We start from the raw sequence: 21,995 nt of genomic DNA, 5'->3' as shown, positions 1-21,995 counted from the left end.
ACCTGAAGTTATTAAATTTAGGTATTCTCTCAACCCTGGTGGCTTTAAAGTGGCTGAAGAAGACAAATGACATGTGAAAAGAACAGGTCTGCAGCTGTGAGGACATATTCACTTTCCTTGGTTTAAAGTTTCAAAAGAGTCTAGTGCCTCCGATGTCACCGAAGAAGGGACGGTAAGGAGCAAAATTCAATAGGGTAGAAGGACCTGAAACTTCTATTAAATTTCTCTTTTGACCTATTTGTCTAGCTCACTGGTAACAATACAGAAAAAGTGATATAAGAGTAACTTTCATTAAATTACCCTGAGACTAAAGCTTTGTTTTGTAGGAAGGGTATGTTTCAATTTTCCATTTTATAGAGATGGAAAAGGAAGCTTTAAGATCCATATGAACCTAAACCTCCTAAAATTACAGAAAAAACAATATCACCGATTAGCTCTGGAATTAAAAGAAAAATGTTCACATTACCATTTACTGAAGAGGAAACTGAGACAGTGTCCAGCCCAAAGGCATAAAACCAGGGGATAAAGCAAAAGGACAAGACAAAAACTCTGGAATGAGCATCATAAATACTAGATTGGATTCTAGGTTAAAATCATTAAACTCTACTCAGATATAATTTTCAAATTCAGAATACTGCAATGAAGAGATCACAAAGGATCAAGTAAAATTTCTAAGGACTAGGGACCCTTTTAAGGATCTCTCTCTTTCTTAAGGAATTTACTTTATTAGATTCCAAATGAAAGAAGTACTCCAAATAGCTAAGGGCTCAACACGTGAAACCTTCTGGCAATAATATTCCCCAGGATCTGCAGGCTAAGAATCTCAACCTCTCCAAAACAGCACACGATGCCCACCACCAGCTTTCAGTGTTTTCCTCTCATATATTGAAAAAGCACTGGTTGAGCTGAGTGAAAATGAGAAAAATAATGTCAGTTCACTAGAGGCATTAACAGTACAAAATGTCTCTCAGAATTCATCGAGATAATTGTCAAAATCAGGATAGAGAAAGGAATTAATGCTCAACAATATTCAGTAAAATGAATGAAATTCCTGTCAAAAACGTAATATTCCAAAATCATTTAGTGTGATTGGCAGCATCAAATATAGTGAAACGGATTTCTATTTCAAGATGCAGTTGGTTCTCTTCCAAGAGCTCAGGTTCTTGGTGCTCCTCCTGTACACAAGATTCTGCCCTCAGGCTCTGAAACACCTAACAACCCACACAGGGCTGGCTTCCCACTGCTACGATGAAGCAGTACAGAGGAGATCAGAAAATGAAAGAATTCTTAAAAATCTGTTGTTTATTAAATCATTTAACTTCAGGTCAAATAGTGAGACACAGATACACTAAAATACTTTAAAAATGAAAACTGCGACTAAGAAATAAGCAAGTAAAAATGAGGAGTTTATTTGTAAAAAGCAAGAGAGGATATTTTCTTTTGTGGGTTTACACTGATAGAGAAGTATGAGAGAATTCTGTTACTTTAATGCTAAACATACTGTGTGTTAGCACAGTAAACACTCCATTTGCTCTATATGCAAAATGCAATGTGTTTGGATAATTTCTGGTCAGGTTATGAAGCTCTGAAGCTGCCTTACCCACAGATGCAGGATTTTGAATAATATAATATGTATATGTTAAAGAAAAAAAAGGCCTAGGCATGGACCAAAGTATAGAAACAACAAAGATGAAATGAAGTTGTTTCTTAGCTCTCATTTTTTTTGGCAAAAAAAAAGTATAATACAAGTATTGTCACATTTATGATGCAAAATATTAAACAAAAAATATTTGAGTAAAATTCTTCCTTTAATTTTCAAGCATTTATTTCTTAAATGGGTAATTACAGAAACAGAAACAGCTCAGAATGAAAGACCTTTCCTCTGTGGAACTCTGATGACAGCACTGTGCTATGGGAAGCCCCTAAAGATGTAGAAGGCTGAGCACATTCATCTTGTTCTAAAATTCAAATTAAATATCCCTACCATATATGTATGTATGTGTAATTAGATAGAAAATTTACAAGTATGGCGGCATGGTATGGTGGTGCAGAGCACAGGTTCTAGATTTAGACTACAAGTTTGATTTCTGGCTCTAAGATTATTAGTAAGTCTGTAACCTCTGGCGAATTCCTTAACCTTTCTGGACTTCAGTTTCCTCAATGGTAAAACAGAGGCAATATTTATGACTACTATACAGGCTTGTTTTGGGGATTGAGTGAAAACAAAATGCTTAGAACAATGTCCAGTATATAATAAGTGCTTAATAAATGTTAGCCATTATTACTTTATGTTAATTTTCTCATTTAATTCTTATGACAAATCTGTGAGGTAGGTATTATTACTCTCATCCCATAGGTGAGGCAAGTTAAGTAACTTGCCCAAAGTCCCACAGAGGTAAAGCAGAATTTGACTCTGGATCTGTCTCGTTTGAGGCCTATGCTCTTACTTCTACCTAATACGTCACATGTTCCCTATGTCTTGCTCTTATGCCATCATAACATTTACAAAGATGTATTTAAATTGACTTTTAACTGATCTTTCACTCTCAAAGCAAACTATATGTGGACAGAGATTGGGTCCTGTTTACTCATTCCACTCCTGCCCACTCATATATATTTCAGAGCTTTTGTGCCAGGCATTGTGTTAGGTGCTAGAATATCATGGAACTCAAAGACCGCTCAAAATGACAGATAATCAAATAAAATATACCATTACAAACTGGCATAGTTGTAATGACGGAACACAGTAGAGTGCTAGAAAAGAGCATAAGATTTATTTCTCATTTATTTGGGGGAAGTCAAAGAAGGGCTTTCTGGAGAGGGGAGACTTAAGCTGAGATGAGAAGACTGAGTAAGAGTTAACAAGGTAAAGAAATGGGGATATAAACCACTTGTGCATAGGACCCTAAGCGGAGACCTCACCTGGTGTGTGAGGAAGGGAAAGCCAATATGGCTGGAAAGGAGCAAGTGGGGCTGACAGCTGGTGAGCTCAGGGAGAGGTGAGAGACCAGAGCACATGGGAGCATTAAGGATTTGGGAGTTTGTCCTTGGTACAGTGAAAATTCCAGTTGTTTTTTAGAATGATCACTCTAGCTGCAGTGTGGAGATAGGATTGTAAAAGGATAAGCGAAGAAGCTGGGAAATCTACTCGGATGCTCTAACAGTAAATTGGGGAAATGTGATGGTGGTTTGGGACTAGGAGGGTACTGAGGGTGGGAAGAAGTAAACAGATTCAACATAGATTGACTCCCCTATGCCTATCACACTGTATGACAGTAACAGGAATTCAATAATTTGTTGACTGACTAATCATGAGTGATTCCTCAAGCAGAGCTGTGGCTGGTTCTAAGGCATCCACTAACTCACAGATGTATGACCTTCCACTGAGCAGTATAATCATCCAGTGAACATAAGATACACAGGAAGATGTTGAAGAGATGAGTATTAAACTCATAAAACAGCTGGCAAGACTCCACTTATGAAAAACTCTTGACGCGTAAGTGTATCTTTGTGAAACAAAATGCCTCTCCCATTCTGACAATGAAAAAATTTAAAAGCCAGATATCTTTCTGCTCTGTGACTTTGCAAGCTTGTTAGAGAAATATATTATTTAAAATGGCCTGGAGCTATGCTGCCAGAAACACAGTAAAATTCTAAGGGTCTGAAAGAAAGCCCTTTCATTTAAGGAAAAGAAAAAGCTGTAGTTAGAAAGGCAATCAATACTTATTACTCTACCTTCTTTCTTGTAAAACATGGTCTCTGTCATTACTTCCTAAAGTAGCAAAATATTTTGATTATCTATTAGCAACAAATTCAAATGCATAGTTAATACATTTTCTCATAATCTGATAATTTCACTGTCAGGACAGAGAATGTTTTACCCATGTTATTTAATAATTTTGACCTTTTGTCCATAAGACATTTGTTTTGCAAAAACTATAAAACTAAAATAATCTGAAAAATACAAATGTTTGTCTATGTGGCTATGAGAACAAGAGACTAGGATTATAGTCAACTGAATTTAAAATCTGACCGTTAGTTCCATCATCCATAAAAATGTTTTCCCATCCTTCAAGAGCATTAATCACATGGTAACAAAGGGGTGGTCAGGCTTACTTATATCAACTTTCTTGCTAGACTAAGTTAAACCTAAGATACCTATTGATTTCTCAATAATTAAAGCTTTAATTATCATTAACTTAGTTAAAACAGTATATTACCTAGCCAGAGTGATAAGCTCAAGCGTTTGGGGGCACAAATAAAGCTTAATTTTGCATAGGAAAAGAGTGCTCTTCAGCAAAAGATTACGTCCCAAGGTTCAGCAAAGTGTCTTGCACAACTTTGATCAAAAGGCCAATTACCAGCACCTCTACCATGGCTTCAAGGTATAGGTGGTAGAGATCAGGAGAACAAAAGGGTTGGATTGGATTTCTATTTAAGGAACCTAACAAGCTTAAAAATAAAATATAATGTGTCTTCTTCCATTTGGTAGGAAACCACTTTCCCCTACACTGAAAATAAAATTTTATATGGTACACTGTAACTTTAGAATGTTTTTAGAGTCTTGAAAATACTTTCTCTGCAGAACTAGAAAAAGATATTGTGTTGGCCAAAAAGTTCGTTTGGGTTTTTCCAAACCATCTACAGAAAAATCCGAATGAACTTTTTGGCCAATCTAATACATAAGAGCATCAAGTGCTGCTTTGGTCTTGTTACTATAAGAACTACTTTAAAGAATCTTGGTGACCATAGCAGATGATAACAGAAAATCTTAGAAGTTTATAAGATTTAAAGTTGAATAAAATAAAAATATAAATTATTCCGTCTATCCTTTATCATTCCAGAAAACAAAATTAAGTATATTAGCTAAAATTCATATTTTACCAACATATGCACACATTATTTATATTTTAATTCACATAAACAAAGAGAAACTAATAACCTCGAGTTTATGTTAATCTCATTTTATTAAGAAAGCTCTTCCTTCCCCTTGGTTCACACCGGTGTAACCAGTCCAAAATTAACTTCGTTAATAGGAAAAGTCACTTCTTCCAGCAGGGAAAATAAAAACCTAAGCTTTGACCTTGGACAGCTATTAGTTACAAAGAAAAATTAGAAAATAGCATACTCCAAATATAATGTTTTACTGAAAGCATGCAAATTTATTACTGAGACCCTAAACAATATTCCATTCCATATGAATATACAAATTAAATGTTATTTTCATTCTCAGAATTGTATCAGACAACAGGTAGCTCAACGGAGTAAAATTTGTATATGCTCATTTTTGCTAAACAATTAATTCATAGCAAGGCCATTTAAAACAAATATATCCCAAGACATCTATATGTCAACAGAAAAGACCAATATTTCTCAACTAAAGTGAATAACATTAAGATACTATACATAGAAAATCCTAAAAATGCTGCCAGAAAACTACTAGAGTTCATCAATGAATTTGGTAAAGTTGCAGGATTCACAATTAATACAGAGAAATCTCTTGCATTCCTACACACTAACAACGAAAGATCAGAAAGAGAAATTAAGGAAACAATCCCATTTACCACTGCATCAAAAATAATAAAATACAGTAAATCCCCTACATATGCACCTTCAAGCTGCAAACTTTCAAAGATGAGAATGTGTATCTGGTTCCAGCAAGGAACCAGAAACTGTGCCACCGATGTCAGGTGTAAATGAAATTGCAGCTTGCCCTCCATCTCCTATTGCTGATGATCCTTCAGCTCTACCATCTCCCACCTCTTCTCCCTCCTCCAGTCAGTAATTCTTGCCTGTTCACCTGATGCCAGCCCCTCTAATGCCAGCTGTTATACTGTACTACTGTATTTTTCAAGGTACTGTACTGTAAGATTAACAATGTTTTCTTTATTGTTTGTGTTTGTTTTTTATGTGTTATTAGTGTGAAAAGTATTATAAACCTATTACAGTACAGTACTATATAGATGATTGTGTTAATTGGGCACCTAGACTAACTTCGTTGGACTTACGAACAAATTGGACTTACAAAAGCACTCTTTGAACGGAACTTGTTCATATGTAGGGGACTTACTGTACCTAGGAATAAACCTACCTAAGGAGACAAAAGACCTGTACTGTGAAAACTATAAAACACTGATGAAAGAAATCAAAGGTGACACAAACAGATGGAATGATACACCCTGTTCTGGGATTGGAAGAATCAATACTGTCAAAATGACTACACTACCCAAGGCAACCTACAGATTCAATGCAATCCCTATCAAATTACCAATGGCATTTTTCACAGAACAAAGAACAAAAATTTTTAAGTTTGTATGGAAAGACAAAAGACCCCAAAAAGCTAAAGCAATCCTGAGGGAAAGAAATGGAGCTGGAGGAATCAGGCTCCCTGACTTCAGACTATACTACAAAGCTACAATCATAAAAACAGTATGGTACTGGCACAAAAACAGACATACAGATCAATGCAACAGGAAAGAAAGCCCAGAAATAAATCCACTCACTTGTGGTCAATTAAACTATGACAAAGGAGGCAAGAATACACATTGGAGAAAAGACAGTCTCTTCAATAAGTGGTGCTGGGAAAACTGGACAGCTACATGTAAAAGAATGAAATTAGAACACTCCCTAACACCATACACAAAAATAAACTCAAAATGGATTAACGACCTAAATGTAAGGCCAGATATTATAAAACTCTTAGAGGAAAACATAGGCAGAACACTCTTTGACATAAATTGCATCAATATCTTTTTGGATCCAGCTCCTAGAGTAATGAAACTAAAAACAAAAATAAAGAAATGGGACCTAATTAAACTTAAAAGCTTCTGAACAGCAAAGGAAACCATAAACAAAACAAAAAGACAACCCACAAAATGGGAGAAAATATTTGCAAACAAAGTGACCAACAAGAAATTAATCTCCAAAATATATAAACAGCTCATGCAGCTCGATATCAAAAAAACAAACAACCTAATAAAAAAATGGGCAGAAGATCTAAATAGACATTTCTCCAAAGAAGACATACATGGCCAAAAAAGCACATAAAAAGATGCTCAATCTCACTAATTATCAGAGAAATGCAAATCAAAACTATAATGACATATCACCTCACACCTGTCAGAATGGCCATCATCAAAAATCTACAAACAATAAATGCTGGAGAGGGTGTGGAGAAAAGGGAACCCTCCTAAACTGTTGGTTGGAATGTAAACTGGTACCACCACTATGGAGGACAGTATGGAGGTTCCTTAACAAACTAAAAAAAATAAAACTACCATATGATCTAGCAATCCCACTCCTGGGCACATATCCACAGAAAACCATGATTTGAAAAGATACATATACCCCAATGTTCACTGCAGCACTATTTATAATAGGCAAGACATGGAAACAACCTAAATGTCCATCAAAAGATGAATGGATAAAGAAGATGCGGTGCATATACACAATGGAATATAGCCACAAAAAAGAATGAAATAATGCCATTTGTAGCAACATGGATGGACCTAGAGACTATCATACTAAGTGAAGTAAGTCAGACAGAGAAAGACAAATATCATATGGTATCACTCATATGTGGAATCTAAAATGCAACACAAATGAACCTATCTACAAAAGAGAAACAGACTCACTGATTTCAAAATTTATGGTTACCAAAGGGGAAATGTGGGAGGGAGGGATAAATTAGGAGCTTGGGATTAACATACACACACACTACTATATATAAAATACATAACCAACAAGGACCTACTGTATAGCACAGGGAACTCTATTCAATATTGTAATAACGTACATGGGTGAAGATTCTGAAAAAGAATGAATATAGGTATATGTGTAACTGAATCACTTTGCTGTACACCTGAAACTAACAAAACACTGTAAATCAACTATACTTCAGTAAAATTTTAAAAATAAAAAATAAATAACATTAAAATGAGGTATTTCAATTAATTTGAAACCAAACACAGTTTCCAATAGCAGACAGTACAAAACATAACATCACCCCTCATTTGAACTATAAAATCTCAAACTTTTGGATTATTTATTTCTTCAAATTATAGGCTCTTTATTGTCAAATTCAGAATCCTTTGATATTTTCTTAAAACAGATGAAATTTGCTTTCTTCCCTTAGGGAAATGCCAGACTACAGTATATCTGAGAAATACCATTAAATTAGTTTAATTACTTCATGTTGACTTGATAAGTCACTGCTCTTCAATGCAAAAACTGCCACTTGTAATTAATGACTCTTCGTACTGCTTCAATTGATCAAATGTCTAATACACATAAAACATTGAAAGAAATTCTGTATATCTTACAGCAATTCGGTAGCGAAGTCTTGTCCCAGGGGTATGTAAATCTGAAGTACAAGAAACCTCTGGATCAGTCCAACTAAAACGAGAGGGGGAAAATATACATTTATATGTCCAAACCATTTATATGTATATATAAACAAAACAATCACATGTCATCAACAAGCTGAAGCTTTTATCATTTCAGTAATACACAGAACTGCAACAGCACTACCCCTGAGTTACAACCTCATTATAAAAGCAAAAAAAATGATGAACTCAAATCAAACTCTAACAACAAATGCTGTCTTTTAAAGTCACATCTGTGGGCTTGGTGAAATTTTTATGAAAATTTACAAAATAATTTTTTATTTACTATTTTTATTAGGTTGCAAGGAAGTGCACACACTCAATAGACACATATAAAATTGAATTATGGACTCTCATTAAGGCGGTTATAAAAGCATGTGGCAGGGGCTTCCCTGGTGGCGCAGTGGTTGAGAGTCTGCCTGCCAATGCAGGGGACATGGGTTCGTGCCCCAGTCCGGGAAGATCCCACATGCCACGGAGCGGCTGGGCCCGTAAGCCATGGCTGCTGAGCCTGCGCGTCCGGAGCCTGTGCTCCGCAACGGGAGAGGCCACAACAGTGAGAGGCCCGTGTACAGCAAAAAAAAAAAAAGCATGTGGCAATTATTTTTATTCACTGACAGTTTTAACTGTACTTAACAACTTAACGAAAAACAACAGATCAAAAAAACAGTTCTAATTATGACAACTGCAGCTGAAGGTTTGATGAGCTATATCTAGTTCATAGGGTTTTAAATGTGTCTAAAATGAGATGGATGAACATATTTTCAGTTATAATACCTTTTGTTAATTTAATACATTTTTGATTAATTTAATGCTCACAAATTAAGACCTGATAGTTTTTATTCCCCATCACCAGCTTCACCTGGATTAAAAAAATATTTGGAGAAAGACCTATGGTACTTTTGATAACTGAAGTCTACAACTGCTTCAAAAATCAACTGATTTCATATTACCTCTTCAGACCCATTCACTTAATTCCCTTCCTCTTAGCTTTTGAACTTTTGCTTGATCTCTCAATTATGATGCTCTTAATAAACGCTTTAGTATCACTTCCTCCTAAAACATGACTTCTAGGAACTTTTTTCCCAATGTGAGACACTGGGTAAGAAATGGAAATGTCGATATATCTGTGAACCTCTCCTACAAATCTAACAGTACAGGCCAATATGTGGAGAAAGGCCTCAAGGAAGGCAACTGGTCTAACACGCACGTTATTTTCTGTTTATTCCAACTTAGTAGACTTAACAAATTTAAGTCTTTTAAAGTAACGGTACATGTTTGGGTAGTCTATATATAAAGATCTTCTGGTTTAGAATTCCTATGGTAAAATGTTTTACAACATTCCTGAACAACTTAAACAGTTCCTATATTTTACCCCAAATCTAGTTTCGAAACAAAACCATATTTGACCGAATGTGCTTAACATTTTAAAAATCAAACATACAAAGGTAACTTTTACTTAAAATACTAAGCTTATAAACGGCTGCAAAGAGCCAACAGCAGAGTAAGCAACATAACGGAAATAGGGGTAACAGCCTCTGAACTTAGAAAATTCTCTAGGAATCAGATTCTACCATATTTGTGGGAAAAGCCAACAAGACAACCAGAGTTCTGGATTACGAAACCAAAATGAGATACCAAAATGAGGCCAACTTAAATAAACCACCGTTAATCAATCTATCTCTATCTTGCATCTTCCACTGATTGGACTTACAGTATTTTTCCATTGCACAAAGGCCCCCATAAATAGAGCTGAGAGAGCACTGGGATAAATGAAGTCACTCTTTACAAAAGGTCCCTAATTTATGTCACAAATCTCGCTGAATCAGCACTGTTCTCTTCAAACACAAAGCGCTACACATATAGGGCATTTTCGGGTGAACACGTTTAGATATGAAAGATGTTTGCCCCCCAAAAGAGAGCTTTGTAACTCAACTCTCTCACGTATAGAAGCCCTGGTTTCCAAAAGGCTTCACTTCTAAGATGAAAATAAGTACAATACCATATGGTGATCATCTGACAAAGAAAAAAGTACATTAATAACATTTGACATACACTGATCCTGTGTGTCAGAAATGCTAAATAAACTCTACAGTAACATTTTTTTCCCAGTGGCCTAGTAAATATAAACTGACTCCTCATGTCTACATGATATTTAAAATTTGAATTTAAAATCTACATTTAAAATGCTGAATGTGAAACTAAAACGCCCATCAAGTACATAAAATTCATAAAAATTCACTCTTTTTACTGAAATATCCAGGTTTCTGCAGTTTTATAATCTCTTCTCTGCCTGAGATAAAAACTACCTCTATGTTTTAAGGGGTCAGATCCTTTCTTCTTTTGAATATTTTAAGACACATTTATCTGGTAAAACACCATTAGATTTTTAAACAGTGGTTTTTACAGTTGTTTCATTACAGCAAATGATAGTTGTATATATATACCTCAATATACATTTTGCAAGTGTTACACTGTCCAAAGAGTTGGGAGTAGACCACAGTACAGTAATCCTTTATAAGTGACCTGATAAATCATGACTGAAGATATTTCCTGGTTCTATCACAGCCCAGCACAAACAGCACACTAAAGTGCACCTTTCCCACTGCAACACAGAGAACAATTATCCCTTCATTATGTGTTATTCCATATACCTTGGGCCAATCGGAAAACCTGTTTGGGACTTTTTATTCTTCATGTGTAAAACTGAGTTGATAATTTAGGTTTACCCCTCACAGAATCATTTGTGTAGATTAAATTAGATCTATCATTTAATAAAGATTCACTGAACATACACTATATGCAAGACTCAGTGTTGAAGCCTTTGTAGTGAATAAGACAGGCATGGTCTTATTCTAGTACCCTCTTAGAACTTATATACTAGTTCCATGAAGGAGAAGGTCAGGGTGCTATGAAAGCACATAATCCTGGGTCCTTGAGAGGAAGAGGACGATGAGTGAAGGTTTCCTTGAAGAAGTAACATTGGAATTCAGCTGGGAAGAATAGCAGGAATTGACTGGGCAAGGAAGATAGGGGTAGAGGAGAGGAATAAACACTGCAGGGAGAGGGAATACTCCATCATGTGATGGAAGAGGCTATAGCAGATTGCATGAACTTAAAGGCCTAAAGGACTGGTAGGAGAGACAGAAGGGGAAAAGTAGCAGGGGATAAGTCTGGCAAATAGCCAGGAACTCAATTACGTGGGGCCTTGAAAGCCATGTGAAGGATACAGGTCATCCTAAAATCAATGGGAAGCCACTCATCCATTCACTCATTTACTCAACAAAGATTTACTGAATGTCTACTATGTGCCAGGCACTGTTCTAGGTGAACAAAACAGACTAAATTTCTGTGCTGGTAGGCCTCAGTTTCTGGTGATGATGAAAAAACAATAAAAGAACATAAACAGCATGTTAAGTGGTGATAATTACTATAGGAAAAGGGAGAGCAGGGTAAAGGGGATTAAGAATGGGGAAAGGATACAAAGCACAGGTTGTAATTTAAGTATAGATCAGGATGGGTCCTCACTGAGAAGGTGACATTTTATTTGGTAAAGGCCTGAAGAAGGGGAGAGAGTGAGCCATGTAGCTATTTGGGGAACAAAAGCCCTAGGTAGAGGGTGCAGCTTGTGCACCACAGCTAAGGTGCTAAGGTACCAGGCTATGGTTGAAAAGAGCAAGGAGACCTGTATAGTTTGAGCAGAGTGAAAAAGGAAATAGTAATAGCAGGTAGAGTTAAAGTTAAGTAAAGAGAGTTAAGAGGGCAGCAGATACCACAGGGTCCTAAAGATTTTGGGGTTTTACCCTGAGAGAGATGGAGTATTTTCAGCAGAATCACTCTGGCTGATAAGTTGATGACAGACTGTAGGGAGGCAAGTCAGAAACAGGGAGACTAATTAGAAGACTACTGCAATAATCCAAGCATGAGATAATGGTGGCTTGGACAAGGGTGGTAGCAGGGAGGTGGTAAGAAGTAGTCAGACTCTAAATCTAATTTAAAGATAGAGCCAATAAGACTTTGTAGATGAAAAAAAGGAAAAATCAAGCTGATTTAAGAGTTTTTGGTCTGAGCAACTGAAAGACAAATTGCTAACAACTGAGATGGGGCAGTCTGCAGGAGGAGGAAGAAAAATTTCTAGGGTAAAGCTGTCCAAGTATAAATGTCAACTAAGCAACTGAATATACAAATCTGGAGTTTGGGACACAAGTCAGAGATGGAAATGTAAGCTAGTATACAACAGAGATGATATTTAAAGCCATGAGGCTAGAGCCCAAAACCAAAGGAGTAAATGTAGTTCAAGGTCAAGAAGGTCAAGGACTGAGTCCAGAGGCATTGCAGCATTAAGTTGTGTTGGGGAGAAGAGGAAGAACCATGAAAGGAGACTAAGAATAAAGACCAGCAAAGTAGGAGAAAAAAAACTATGAGTATGGGCATCCTGGAAGATGAGTGAAGAAAGTAGTATATCAAGGAGGAGTGTGTCACCTTTGTCAATGCTGCTGTTAAGTTAAGCAAGATGAGGGCTGAAAACTGGCCACTGGATTCAGAAACAGAGAGAGTACTAGTGACTGTGACAAGAGCAGTATCAGTAGAATAGTGAAGTCAAAGTCACTGAAGGGTTTTAGAAAGAGGAAGTCATAATGAGTTTATTTAAAGAAAAAAAGACCAAAAGTTGGGGCAGGGGGAGGCTGAGAGGAATCTCATAAAGATGACTTCATCCACCAGAGCAGCTGAAACTTAGATCAACACAGGGCTTCAGGGATGCTGATCCCGACAGACACACCATTTGATTCAGATGCCACAGGCAGAGAAAACAATGGTTTCAAACATGAGCCTCAAACAGAAAGTCCCCGGACAGACCATCCAAATGACAGATGTTTACATGTAACAGAGCTTCTTCTCATTATGGGCAACTCTATATAACATGTTCCAGCATTAATAGCAACATGGATTTATTTATTTAACTGGCTAATGATTTACAAGTCTCATTATCAAGGCCAAATGGTTACCAGGAGAAATTATAACCTAAATTGTTATAGTTTCTTAGTATGGCGAGTTTAACAAAATTACTAAACACCAACTATATATGACACACTAAGTTAGGGGTACAAAGTAGATGATGCAAGAGTCCTGCCCTGGAGAAGTACACAATCTGATAATCAATATCACACCTTCCTTTATTTGATCAGATGCTGAGTTTAAAAAAGAACTCTGACATATTTAGAGATGCTCAAATACAATTCAGAAATATTGCTATTTAAAGTGAAAAGTTAAAAATACTGAATTTCACTATTAGACTTTCTTCACAGGTACTTAATATAGTAGGAAACACATACAAGTACCTAATGTCAAGTTGGCATAAATAAAGTGGATGTTTACTCTTAAAATAGGAATACATAATGGTAACTGAACTTAATTTAGAAATGTTCACAGGAAGCCAATTCTCTATTCAAGGCATGCCATTAAATTTAAATTTAACCATAACAATGTCACACAGAAGGTCATTTTATACAAGTGAAAATAACTATAAATTCCCATTATCAAAAATTCCAAATAATCTTAAAAACATTGGTGCAGGACAGACTATATAAACTGTTTCATTTGCTACAGGGCTGCACATGCTACTGAAAAGCCAGATTAATTTTTAATTACAGGGCATTGTGCAAGAAATACATTAAAAGATTCTTCCCTTTCTTCCAATTAAAACTATCATCTTTCCATTTTTAAAAAGCAATTTTAACACATTAAATTTGTTTTATTTCTAAAAAGAAACGTAGATAAAAGTGGGAAAGGGGAGCTTGTCTTTAATCACTGAGCATTTGGTAGAGGAGAAATCTTTCTCAGAGCCAACTGAGAAACGTTACTAGACGTGATTTGATTTTGTCAATAACATCATCATATGCATAGATGCTGACGGCATCATATGGAAGGAGAAGCCAACAGTAAGAAAAAACAAAAGAACACTGGTTTAGAATAAAGTTATGTTCCTGTAAATCAAATGTATCTATTTTACAAAGTCAGTATTCTTAAAAAAAGATGGACCATGTTTCCTGTTAAAGAATAACCTCCAGTTTCAGACATGTTTCCATGGCTCATCTTAGTTCACTTTATTTATCAGTACAAATGTATGCAGAAATGACAAAAATCTTTGCTATTAAAAAATGCAAACTATGAGGAAATCATGATTTTAAAATGGTAGTAAATTTAAAAAAATTATTTTAACAATGATTACTCCTTCTCTTTGAGGTTCTGTTTCTTATTTTATTTAGAAAGATACCACTTTAAAATAAATCATCTTCCATCTATAATTTCTATGGTTTGGTTTATGTCTTAGAAAGCTAAAATATGCATGTAGTAGCTTGAAATAGTAGATAAAACACACAGCCTATAAAAGTTTAGAAAACCGAATTAAAATGAGAAAATCAGATACCAAGAATAGGTCTTTTCATAGTCCCTGGTACACAATAGGTATTCAATAAATGTTCTTAATGAATGAAGAAGTAAAGAATGAATGTAAAAAAACAGCTGGTTACCTACATTTGCTAAGTCACAATAGTTAAATATTGGATATAGTTAATGAAAATATGATTAAGCATTTTGATAAATTATATTTCTTAAATCACATCAGTGTACACAAAGCCTAATTTGGTGGCAGAGCCTTGAATTTTAACCCCAGTGTGGCCAAAAACTGGGCTTCTGATCATAAATTTAGGTGATCTCTCAGGGTTCCTTCTGCTTTAAACCTCTGATCCTCATTTCCAAAGTAGATAAGAACTGAAGTCTATTTTTGGGGTTTTTGTTAAATCACATATTCATATCTTTACTCATTAGATACTAATATTTCTAAAGGTATATAAGTTGATATCTTACTAAATAATGCCTTATATAGTATTTTACATAAATTTTTTTCTCACAAATTGATTTACAATAATTTAGGAACTCATGGTCTCTTGATGAGGAGCCAACCTCAGTGTGTTCATCTGTAAAAGAGCTATCGTGAGGATTGAAAAAATTAAAAAATACGAAATGCTTAGAAAGTCACTGGCACACAGTAAGTGCTTAATAAATATCATTACTAGTCTAATTAATTGAATAATCTTCTAAATCTTCTTTAACATATAAGTAAATTTCTAATAAACAATGAAGCAGAATCCTTCAAAAGCCTGGCATAAAGTTACTCTCTAAATTAAAAAAAATCTTATTACTTTACATCGACAGATGCCAGTAAAAGTCTCACTAATAGGCCTGTTTATGAGACTTAAAAGTGTAATGTTAAGCATCAAATGTTAAGCTTCAATATTAAAAGTCTTACTTACGGATTTGCTTATTCTCCTTTGGTAACTGAATTTTATTTGTTTGGCTGCTGCCTTCCAGGACAAACACAAAACTTTTAACTTCTTTATCAAATTCCTACAGAACAAAAATGAAAACAGTGGTAACTGCATATTTTATTTGACTTCTATTATAAAACTGGAGAAGCAAGCCCACAGAAAAAGCCCTAGACTGAAATGACTTAAAATAAGCTCAGGCCTTGATGATACTCTTACACTGAGACTTGCTGGGAACTGGAATATAGAAGCCACCCTTAGCCACTTGGCAAATTCTCTACTATATCAAGACACTCTTCCTCTAGATGATAAAAAGTTCTCCAACTTCAGGGATTCCCAAGTTACTAATTTAAAGTTTCCAGAGTTTAGTTACCCTTTCCCTCCTTTAACTAACTATGTATTTCTGTCTAATAGCATAGGCTGAACATCACTTTCTGTTAACAGTACAATAAACCATCTAATCTATATTGTATCCAGTTTGGAAGTTCTTTGGTTTCAAGCCATGGCTCATATAGAATTAATCAGTACCTTATTTTACTAGTCCTCTAACTTGAAGTTCTATACATCATTTACTTAAAATCACTACAAATTAAAGTGTTACAACTAAGGTTACCTAAAAAATGAACAGAAACAAGACAAGCTTGGAAATGAAAAACTTACACATGAGAGTCTAATTTCCATCAGTCAAAGTGCTAATGTAAATGGTTATTTTTTTATCTTGGAGCAAATTTCCAATCTTTAAGTATAAAGACTCCTTTTTCACAATAAAATATTTCATAGATCCTCCCACTCTTCCTTTTTGTATATGTTAAGAAATACATCGTAACTAATGGCTGCTAAGAATTAACATTTAAATAAAATTGTATCATATCCATCACAATAGCTTCTCTTATGTCTTCCAAATGAACATATACATCGAGTGCATTATTTCATCTACACACAAGCTGGGAATATACTAAAACCTTTCAACAGCTTACCAAAATCTTGAGCACGGCCACAAATCCTTGTGTAGTCTAGCCCCTGCCCAGTTTTTCAAACCTCATCTCCTGCCTCGCACTCTCCCTCACTCTGAATCCTAGCCTCTGTAGCCTTCTAGCAGTTTCTTAAAAATTCTAAGCTCCTCCAAAGCAAGGACTTTGTACCTGCTTTTCTCATTGTCTGAAATGTGCTTCTCTCTACCAGCTCCACCTGGTGCCTAGTTAGTTCTCAGAGATCAAGTATCATTTCCTCAGGGAAGCCTTACCTAATCTCTCTGCTCTGTATCCTCACAGCCACATTTAACTTTTATTCATAGTAAGAGCTATATCATTTTGATCAAGTCACTTAACCTTACTATGCCTATAATATAGGCATAAGGGTACCTTGTGAGATACAAGGTTATTGTATGGATTATATAGCATGTAATGTGCTGAATCCTATGGCTGGCAAATAGTAAGCACTCAATTAATAGTAGTTTAAAAAAACTATCCATAGAACAAAGTCCCTAGAAAGGTGTTTCTCTCTCAACTGTACAAGAGAGAAGAGAAAGAGGAAAGAACAGGGAAGGATACAGATTTTTAGATCTGGTAGCAGCAAGATGAGGTAGTTTCTACCTGCTGACATCAGTTTTCCCTGTGAAATGGCGGGGTGAGGTCTTCTGGTGAATGAGTGAGGAGGGTCTGTCCTGGGTGTGGGATGGGGATGGGGGTAAGAAGTTAGTGGCTGGAAACCTGAAGATAATGGAGAAAGAACCATTTTAGAGAACAAGAGAACAGGAGAACTTCCGGGGCTGTCGACACTGAATTTATAGCATTATCGATCTGAGAGACTATAGATATTTTCCCAAAGGTATTGAGAAGCCCAGAAGCAGGCACAGAAAAGAGAGAATCAGGGATTCAGAAATGGTTGGCGTTTGCTAGGCAGGCATGATGAAAGGACAAGGAACAGGGGCATCTGAGGTCTTGACTGAGAAGTGACTGAAATAATGGACCATGGATTCTGGGCTGGAGAGAAAAGAGTGAAGACAGAGTGAGTGAGTAAGTAGGTTAGCTAACTAAGTAAATAAATCTAAACACAGGGAGAAAAGTAGAATGGTCAATGGCCTAAGAGTCTCAATTATGTTGAAGAACAAACACAGTGGGAGTAACTAGGCAAGCAACATTAAGAATCGAAGACTGGACTCAGAGAGGGATGTCTCAAGTTCTCAGTAACTTCAGAGGCCCTGCAATTTTTGGTGATAAGGTACAAGGTGTGACAGTGGGAAAGGCTGCTGAAGTAGAGTGGAAGACGTCATCAGAGATGAAGAAATCAAGAAGCTGAGAAGCCCAGGGTTTGGAGATTTTTCCTCACAGAAACTGAAGTCACCTAAAACAGCGGCAGGACTTGGCACATAGAGATGGGTTATGAGCTGTGTGCCAAGGTCTTCAATGGCCAAGGAGGGGTGTCTGTGAGGGCAGCCAATGATATCATGGAAGGGTTTTGAAGTGAATGAACAGAAAAACCGGTTCTGAAATCTTACCAAGCCCTTCTTGTTATAATCTTTACTCTCATTTCTTTCCAGGATTTAGGTGGCTCTAATTTCTAACACTTACTTTCCAAATCACAGATGGACTGCCAAGGATCTTCCATTTTGCTCCAGGATTTTTTCCCTGAGCAGTAAAGATTTCAACAAATGCACCTCCCTAGGGAAAAAAAAATATTAAAAATTAAAGTGAAAGACAATGCTAAGGAGGAAATACTATCCACCACATAGTCTATACCCATTGTTCCAGGCATCTGTAAGTTAAGCAGATTTGAGAGGAAACATTATCCCTCTTATCACTCCTACTTTATATCTTGATTGTATCTAAGCAACAACTGTTCTGATTCAGGTCACCTTGGATTAATGGTTTAAGAAATGTTTTTAAAAGCATGATAAACATTAAATAAACTCCATGCCATACAAACCTTACAGCCTCTCAGTGTAAGGTTCAGTTACTTCACATGTATAGTTCATGCTTACAAAATATTCTATTCAACACACACTAATGGGTTTAAACTCAACTCTCAAGCCAGGCTAATAAAATCTGATAGTTATCTCTGGCTACAAGCTTTTTAGTTACACTAACCTGAGCTCCAATACCAGGTTTGCCATTCATTAACGATCTGACTTTGGAGTTACTTAACCTCTTGATTTTCTATCTGTAAAATGGGTTGTTAGATTACATAGGATAGTGAACATAAACCACCACACTCAATAAAGTGTGATGCACAAAGCAAGGGCTCATTAGTACCAGCAATGATTATTCAAAAAAAGGGTAAACTGGATAGTTTAGTACTGGGTCAATAAAAGAAGCCTGGACTTGGAGAGGGAGTGAGTGATTCTTATTTTGAGGATTCCTATAAGATCTTTTTATATATTTAATGCAAATTAATTTGGTGATCTATAAAATATGTACCAAAAAAATAGGGAATCATTTCCATAGACATGCTAAGTGTTCCCTATTGTAAACCTGGGAACATGGAGGGACATGCTCATGTAAAAACACTAAACACATTACTGAGTGTCCATATGCTTTAATTATGAGAGGAATTAAAGATGATTGTCTCTAAGGAAGAGTTTATTGCAAGAAACTGAAAACCTGAAATGAGAGTAAATATGGTTTTCTTTTATGGCCTGTTAAATTATAAGCAGCACATGAGCAAATCTGTGTGACTTTCATAAAGAATTTCCTGCTTTTAATTTTTCTCAATAATATAAAGATATTTTTGCTTCTGAGTTTTAACAAGTAATCACTTGAAGTTAAGACATGTACCGTCTTCTGTAGACAGTACTATGTGCAAACTGTGTGTGGAATTGAATTACTATAGCTTCTGGGGTCAGGTCATATTTCACTATTAATTTTAAATGTGAGGAAGCTTTTTCTTATTTTTTTTAAAGAGAAAAATTCTTATACCTGGTGAGATAGAAAAATACCTCTCCCGCCCCCATTTCTGCTATCACCTGTTTCCCACAGTAGACACCTGTTTTTTTATAACAATATATTTTACCTATATTAAGCAAGAGAAACTCTCTAAAACTGTTCCAACAGATTTAATGACATCAAACAGAATAGAAGAAAGAGAACTGCAGAATACCCCGAGGGCACTCATAAGAAGGCAGGTAGTATTTGATGAAAAGGTAGAAGCAACGAAGAGGTGACCAGTGGAGGACTGCTCCGGCACAGGGACGAAATTGTTCGTAACAGCAGTACTAGGATAGCAGACAGACTAAATGGAGAGTGTAACCTCAGGTAGAGGTAGGAGGGGAGGGGAGAGACTAGGGTCAAGCAAGATCAGGGAGGTGCCCAGTGAAGTGAGGAAAGCAGGAGCGCTTTGGAGACCCTCTAGGATACTCAAAGTGACTGAGGAAGACCCAGAAGCAGTTTCCCTGAGTGTGGTATTTAGACCACCTGCATCAGAATCAAATGGAGAAAGGTGCTATAAAGGTAATTTAACTAGCCCCATCAACAGAGATTCTGATTCACTCTATTTGATGTGAGGCTCAGGAAATCCGTATTTTTACAAGAACTTGTATTTTTACAAGTACTCCAAATGATCTTAACGTACCACAGCCTTTGAGAATCACTGACCCGCCCCCAATTTGGGGGGAAAAGTAAACAGCACACGGCCAAAGTGCTTATTTTCTTTCTTGGCTTAACCCATTCATGCATTCATTCGTTCACTCTGCTAAATAGCTTCTGTGCCTAAACACCAGTGTGCCTCAGTACTGTTAAAACTCAAGGTTTATGGGTCCTGCCCTTAAGGTTCTGATTCCGGAGATCTGGTTGGGGTTTAAGGCTGCATTTCAGTCAGAAACACAGGGAATCCCTACACCTTGAGAAGCACGGAGCTGGAGAGGGAACGTCAAATCATATGCCCACACGGCAGTTGCTTTCTTTTCTTTCTCTTTTTGGGTCAAGACCACCCACTAGTTCCTTCTTACCCCGAGAAAGACAGTATTACTTGTGGCGGGGGGGGGGGTTCCTCTTCACCCGGACGTGAGCTATCTCACCGAACAGTACAAAGCTAGACCGGTTGGAGAGCCGTTTCCGGTTACCTGGTACTCATTTTTGAACATTCCCGCCGGGGGCTCGGGGCTTGAGGGTCACCGGAATTCAGGGCTTCCAGAGACTAGCGTGACCCTGACGGCTGGAAATCGGCGGGCGGGAAGCCAGGGCCCGACGGGCGGGGAAGGGCTTCGTGGTCGGCCCCAACTCGGCCAGGTTCTTCTCCACCCTTTGTCAGCTCCACCTCGGGCCCCCGACCCGAACCATCGCGGCCCCGCCTCCGGGACGCCGGAGTGTGGGAGAGGACAGCTGCCTGGGCGGGTTCCGGGCGGCCCCAGGGGACTGAGCGTGTGCGTAACCTACGTGACAGAGAGCCCAGACGCGAACCTCCGACAACCGCCCGCCTGCTCAACGGAGAAAAGCTGGCGCGTTCTCGCCGCCGCCCAACCCCGCCCCCGAATCCGCTCGGAAGAGGGCCGAGCGGGGCGTACGTTCCGACCGCGCCCATTGGTTCCCACGAGGCGCCTGCGCGTGGCGCTGGCCGAGCTTCACGCCGACTGACACGTGAGACTACGCAGTGACGTAGGCGTTGCCCAGGCAACTGACCGTCTTTCGCTCAAAGGGTGGGACGCCGAACCTGTGACCAGCGCCCGCACTAGGTCGTGACCTGTGTCTGCAAAAACGCCTAAACTTAACCTGGCTTAAGAGCTACCACAGGTGCTGGATTCTTCTAGAAAATCTGTCACGTCGGCTTGGTCTGTCTTCGTTGTAAACACTGATAACTGGTAGGTTGCTGAAGGAAATGGAGTCGTGGAATCATGGAACCCTCATGGAACCTTTCGCTCAAGGTTCCCAAACTTGGCTTCGTTGAGGCACTGATAGGGTCCGCCATCCCCTTTCATTGTTTCAGAAGGCCCAAGGAAGGTCACTGCACGCTTCAAAAAGCCAAGGTTTTTGCCCAAAGTAATAACTACATACGTTATTGAGCCAGGCGCTCTCTTAAGTTTAACTGGTTCTGTGTCTGAACCACTCTTACAATGTAGGTATTATCGTCCGTTTTTGGCTAAGAAACTGTAGCTCCGAAAGTTAAAATATTTTGCCTAAGCTCGCATGGCCAGTAAGTGATGGAGCTGGTTTGGAGCTCGTACCTAACTCAAAGCTGAGTTAGGTCAGTGGCTCAGGGTTAATCAGTAGTCAGGTACCACTCCTGGAGCCCCTGCTATAGGCCAAGTGGTTCGCAACCCTGTGAAGTAAGGGTTAGTCTCCTTTCAGTTGATATC

The 21,995-nt window shown here is 37.5% G+C and overlaps 1 protein-coding gene across 2 annotated transcripts in view; it reads right to left on the bottom strand.

Annotated features, from left to right (window-relative positions):
• CFAP20DC (CFAP20 domain containing) overlaps positions 1-20,786 on the bottom strand; it is a 268,258-nt gene extending 247,472 nt beyond the window's left edge. For both annotated transcript variants that reach the window (XM_065885868.1, XM_065885870.1), the window contains exons 1-4: positions 20,766-20,786; positions 18,280-18,369; positions 15,698-15,791; positions 8,322-8,394 (exon numbers count right to left, since the gene is read on the bottom strand). In XM_065885868.1, coding sequence (XP_065741940.1) covers positions 8,322-8,394; positions 15,698-15,791; positions 18,280-18,369; positions 20,766-20,786 — 278 coding nt within the window. The remainder of the gene's footprint in view (positions 1-8,321; positions 8,395-15,697; positions 15,792-18,279; positions 18,370-20,765) is intronic.
• Positions 20,787-21,995: the final 1,209 nt, after the last annotated feature.

Source organism: Phocoena phocoena, chromosome 10, assembly GCF_963924675.1.
Source record: "Phocoena phocoena chromosome 10, mPhoPho1.1, whole genome shotgun sequence".
NCBI classification, from domain to species: Eukaryota; Metazoa; Chordata; class Mammalia; order Artiodactyla; family Phocoenidae; genus Phocoena; species Phocoena phocoena.
This window is presented reverse-complemented; position numbering and strand designations above follow the sequence as displayed.